This window comes from Rhopalosiphum padi, chromosome 4 (genome assembly GCF_020882245.1).
Source record: "Rhopalosiphum padi isolate XX-2018 chromosome 4, ASM2088224v1, whole genome shotgun sequence".
NCBI classification, from domain to species: Eukaryota; Metazoa; Arthropoda; class Insecta; order Hemiptera; family Aphididae; genus Rhopalosiphum; species Rhopalosiphum padi.
The window spans coordinates 11,449,722-11,455,721 of NC_083600.1; the positions used below are offsets into that span (position 1 = coordinate 11,449,722).

Below are 6,000 nucleotides of genomic sequence, written 5' to 3' on the forward strand. Positions count from 1 at the left end.
GTAAACTTATATTATTATACATATACGTCTGCGTATCACAGACTCTATTGCCGATCATTATTAACACATCGAAATTGAAACGTGTTGTTTCAGGACGGTAGAAAAATGGGCTATGGTAGCATGCAGGGTATACCAATGGTGGCGTCAAGCCCGGTGCGGCACGACAGTCCGCTGGGCATGAACCAGATCGATGTGCAAAGCTTCCAGCCACCGTGGAAGGCGCTGTCTGAGTTTGCGTTACACTCGGACCTCGACCGGGTGGACACAAGCCAACCGCATTTCCAGCAGCTTGTCAATCAGGTAAAAATTATATCAAATAATTTACAGTTTATATCCAGACGATAAATTATTTTCACGTCACACGTAAAAAAGTTGTTTTTATTTATTTATACATTTTTATATTACTATTTTCTAAATAATTTTTTCAAAACATGATTTGATAAAAACCAACAATACTGTAAATGTAGATTATTGGTAATAAGGTGTATAAGACATGACCTTTGTTTTCAATAACATTTTCAGATTTTATAAAATTAATATTTTTAGAAAAAGCTTAAAAATGTAATATTCTTGATTTTATTCATAAAAAATTTATAATATTATATTCTACAAATCAATATAAGCAGAACAAGCATACTCTGTATAGGTTGTATTTTCACCACTCGCCATAGGATATTAATATATTATATACAGGCATAATATAGACAGTATAGATCAAATTGTCGATTTCATAGGGTGCACCATCACAAAGTAAATTTTTCCACTATACTTAATGTTGAATATTATAATAGGTATATATAGGCCACTAATTATCACTATTTATAAATTTATTTATGGCCAACAATCAAGACGAACGTTGTAGTACTATTTGACGGTATAGCTGCTGGTGCTGCTACAGTGCATCCGCCGTGCGTAGCAGGCGTGCTTTAAAAATATTAACATTATTATTTTATGAGGTCACCAGTCGAAGGTTTTATTTCGGCCGAAACCAGCCGCTGTCGAGGAATCGTGTGTTTTTTTTTTAATTTTACCATCATTACTGCCCCGTATGGGTACCTATACACACACGCGTACGCTGTATATTGTATAGGTATAGTAACACGGCTATGCGTGATGTCTTGACAAGGATAATCCCGGTGATATTATTGGAAAGTAACAGCAACAGTGTGTGTAGGTACACATGACTGTGCTGTCGACTTAGTGCGGGATTACATTGCCCCTGAATGTGTAATTACCGCACGTGATGTGTCCGCAGCACCGGTGTAGTTGTACCTATATAATATACGTAATAATAAAATATAGTGAGTGGTCCGAGCCGGTCACCGCCGCCATCCATATATATAACTCGTGTGTTGTTGATGTGTTTGCGTATGTATGTGTGCGCGAACAGACAACCTTGTCCCGTCGTATAATATTATATATATATATATATATATATGTGTGTGTGTGTATTTTTTTCCTATCGCATACGCATAATAAATAATAATGTGTATAATACGCACCTAAATATCTACAGGTATAGTATATATATATATATATATATATATATATATATATATATATATGCGTATACAGGAGTAGTACGACGTATATATTTTACTCGACCGAATGTAATTCGTGCATTTCTTATCGATAATTATTTTAATTTTTTTTTTTGGTTTTTGAAACAACGCGTTCATCCACGCAGCTGTATTAAAATATTTTAGTATAATTTACACATGTGATAATTTATTATGTATTATGCATACTATAATAATATGATACATGTTCGAATTTTCTCAATAGCACGATTAGCACGTGCGTTCCGCAGGCATCCGTCTATGACGAAATCACAACAAATATAAAAACAATATTATAAAATAAGTACGGCGAATAAACGTGTTTTATATTATTCTACTAGTTTCACGCCTATAAATATTTGTATGATTGAAATATTATTAATATATTACATAAGTTTATTATACTATATTTTCTACCTGCAGCATTAGTTTTACTTAACCATTACCGCGGTTGTGTTCGCAGATGCACGGTTACGACATTCATGGACCTCCACCACCTATGACCAGGTTGGACATAGACCCAGGTCCCGTGGATATGATGCATCCGGATTCAACTGACTCGTTCGTTACGTACCTAGAGAGCGACGACAGCCTTCACAATGACACGTCGAGTCCCTAATGCCACCGCCGACACGTCTTCGTCACTATCACGGGTGAGTACAATATATAACTTAACATTATAATAACTATGTTATATTTTTAATCCTTAAACATCACACCTTTTTAGTAGCTATTACATCTGCAGTAAGATATTTCAACTTACGAGTTATCCTTAAAAATTATCTATTTAAAGTTGCACTTTTTCCCTTGTAACATTGGTGTCCCTTGCCCTCACGCCGTACCCATAAGATTGCACACTCTTATTATATATTTATATTATGCGCATAACTATTGTTTTACTAATATTGTCTCGTTACATTTTGTGTTCCAGATCCGCATGATTACCCGTTACTACTTTTCTTGGCATACCTATTATATATTATCTTTAATTTGTTTCCTTCTATATTTGTTATACGTATTTTCTTCGTCCTCTCGTCATGTTTACCTATCCCGCTCCCCAATAACTACGTTTTTTTAAAAAATCGTGGTGAATCCATCGCCATTATAATAATTATAATAATAATGTTAATGATTAATAAACAATAATAATAATAATGATAATTATAATATTGTAAAAATAATTTATATAATATTATGAATATATAAGAATGGAGTTTATGTATTTATATATATAATATATTTATTTTATATATATATATATATTATATGTATTATATATCTTTATAAACCAAATAATCTAAGAAAACGACGAGCAGCCGAAAAATCTCCGGAAATCAGCAGCGGTCGTTGCGGGAGGCTGTATTGTCGCCGCCGCGTGTTTCATTATTGTGTGTAATATTTGTTGTACGTTTCATGTAAATATAATATTATAATGAAAGAAATTCATTAGATTTTTATTAATCAAAATGTTTATTTGTTTTTTTTGTTTTTGTTCATTTTTTTTTTTTTTTAATGTCACTAATCTTGTTAGTGTGATTGGCTAATTTGTTTATACTTAAACCGATTAAAAACATATTATGAACATGAATTATTTTCCTTTGGTGGCGATCAGTATTCATGTATTAGACATAAATGCATTGCGTTATTATTTTTCCCACTGATATATACATTACTATTATTACTACCACATAGGTAACTCACGAAACTTGCGAAAACTGTTGACTCGCCCGGTAACTGCAGCATATTGCATATTATTCTATGTACAATATATACTACATTAATAAAATATAATAATCGCGTAATTGTTTATGTTTATGGACAAATTAATTTACACTTGTATAGATATAATAATAATAATTACCAGTGTTTGATATATTATATATGTATAGGTACAACGTACATTATAATATCGTATATCAAAAAACTGTAATAATGTTATTATAGTTATTCCGCGATGTGCGCGTTTATGATTTGTTGTTATACCTTATAGGTATACATAATATATTATATTACGATATTTATTATAATTGTCCACGATTGACCTTTAAATATTGTTATATAACATTTTGATTTTCAATAAATTATCATAAATCACACACCCGCCAAGACGCCGAGTAATTCAATGAAACTATTTATTTTCAATACAAACATATGGCGAATGTCGTTATAGAAGTCTGGTTCATCGTTTTGCTGCAGGTGTAAAAATATTTTCTTGCTAGTAACCTAACCTAGTAATAAACAAAATGTACCTACGTCAAACCAGCGGTGCGCGTCCACGCACACACATACAATACTTCACTGTAATATTGTAGGCACACGGGTCGTAATATTATTCGGCGGACAGGTAAACAGTTTGTTTGTAGTTAGATGAAATGAGTAGGACATGCTGAACCCGTGTTGCGTTCCAATTGACCCGAGATTGTCATATATGTGTTTTTGTGGATTGTTTCTAAAGTTATGTGTATATATTCGTAGATATTAAATAAACGGATATGACGTGACTAAATGCAAACTAAACGCTCTGAAGTCGAAATATAGTGGCAAACTGAAACGAATATTGTCTGTCTAATCATAACTAGGAGGTTTTTGGAGTTGCATCCTGAAATAGCCATTATTAAATGCACTGAATGTGTCCAAAAAAAAGATCAGATTAATCTCGTAGCCCGAAAACGTTCCAGTTCATTTAAGTTACCCATCTTGAATCACGAGTGGGTTTTTATTAATTTGGCTTACACGCATTTCTAAACATTTTAAGTTTGAATAAGTGTACTAATTTTTATTTTATTTACTTTTTTGTATTATCTATGTATATTTCAACTTCACGTTTTTTGAAAATACTGAAAATTAAAAACACGTATAACTACTTGTCTATAGGCACTACTTCGCACATCAATTCACTATACACTCATCAGTCACACTTATTGACATGCATTAATCGTCGTAATCGTGCTCTGTTATTATAGTGAAGTTAAAATAAAATGCGGCTTCCCTATCATTGCCACATCCACTGTTGTCGATGTGAACATAACAACATTAGCGGAAATAAATAATAATACACGATTTACACATAATTATTGTCTTTTTTAGTGCTTTTTTATATGTTTCTTAAATGAAAACTAAAATCGTTCGGAGTGAAAAAGCGATCGCTCGTAACATTGTAATCATCCGTGGAAATTTTCGCTACATCGCATTGCAGAGAATAATGACCGTATACGAGCTATGCTTTTACACAACCCTAATTGAACCGTGTGTGAACATAAATTCTTTTAGTTTTAGGTAAGTATATACCTGCTATATAGCAGATTATAAGGAAATAAAAATTGGGACTGTGGCCGCCAATGATCCCGACTATATTTTTTTAGACTCTATCGTTTTCCACCCGACAATATCGTATACATACTCGTATAATAATAATAATTTCTCACTCGGTCGTTCCTCCCGGTTGGGCGCGGCGGGACGTGTACGGCGCACATTCCGGACATCTACGAGGGTGTGTGAAGCGGTGAATACTACAGAGCAGCGTATATATAGTTGTATATTACTTTATGTGTATATATACCTTGAAGAAATAAACGACCCGAATAGAGTACCTATATAGTGCGTCGTAAAACGTGTACGAGGAAAGTGTCGGCAAGAGAGCACCATTGCTGTGCGGCAGTCCATGTACAATATATAATATGTATACCTACGGTGGGCAAGAAAAGTTTTAAAAACGCCGACGCCCTCTCCTGCTACTGCTGCTGCTGATGCTTCTGCTGTAGCGTGTATAGCGGTTATGGGTCTTGATTTCGCCGAACGCGGTGTGTACGTATATATATATATATATATATATATATAAATATATTACACCGTGGTAATATAGAGGGTCCAAATGCGAACGAATAATATACGCGTTTGTGTGAGTGTATATATATATAATACGCACGTGATATACGTGTGTGTATATGTATACAGTTATACAGTGTGCGTGCGGTGTGGTGTGGTACCGCGCCCGATTACCCCCTAAAAGGGTCATGAAAAATGTATTTTCCGAGGGCGTACTCGGAAAAACTCCACCCCACCGCGTCCGCCCACGACCACTCCGCTCCTTGCCCTCCGACTGGGGACGCCGCCCGGTATATTATATGATTGATAGACATCGCTTGGGTTTTCCCTCGTTCACTCGCGCCCCACGATAGTACCGACTATATACCTACCTACACATATAATACACACACACACAGACACATACGCAGTGCTACACAACTTAATACATATGTGCGTGTTCAATATATAATATAATGTATTGTGTATGCCCTTGCACATAACCAGATGTACGTTATATAATATATTACGCGTAGGTACTGCAGCAGAATGCAGTCCAGAAAGCTGTATACTGCAACTACACGCTATAGAGCACTACGACATAATATTTCATCTACGAATGCGTCATATTTTGTCA

At 34.4% G+C, this 6,000-nt stretch overlaps 1 protein-coding gene across 4 annotated transcripts in view; it reads left to right on the plus strand.

Moving 5' to 3' along the window:
• The window catches only part of LOC132929693 (insulin gene enhancer protein isl-1), a 58,310-nt gene extending 55,163 nt beyond the window's left edge, over positions 1-3,147 (plus strand). For all 4 annotated transcript variants that reach the window (XM_060995219.1, XM_060995216.1, XM_060995217.1 and 1 more), the window contains exons 6-8: positions 94-300; positions 2,023-2,212; positions 2,491-3,147. In XM_060995219.1, the coding sequence (XP_060851202.1) occupies positions 94-300; positions 2,023-2,178 (363 nt within the window). In that variant the 3' untranslated portion in view covers positions 2,179-2,212; positions 2,491-3,147. The remainder of the gene's footprint in view (positions 1-93; positions 301-2,022; positions 2,213-2,490) is intronic.
• Positions 3,148-6,000: the final 2,853 nt, after the last annotated feature.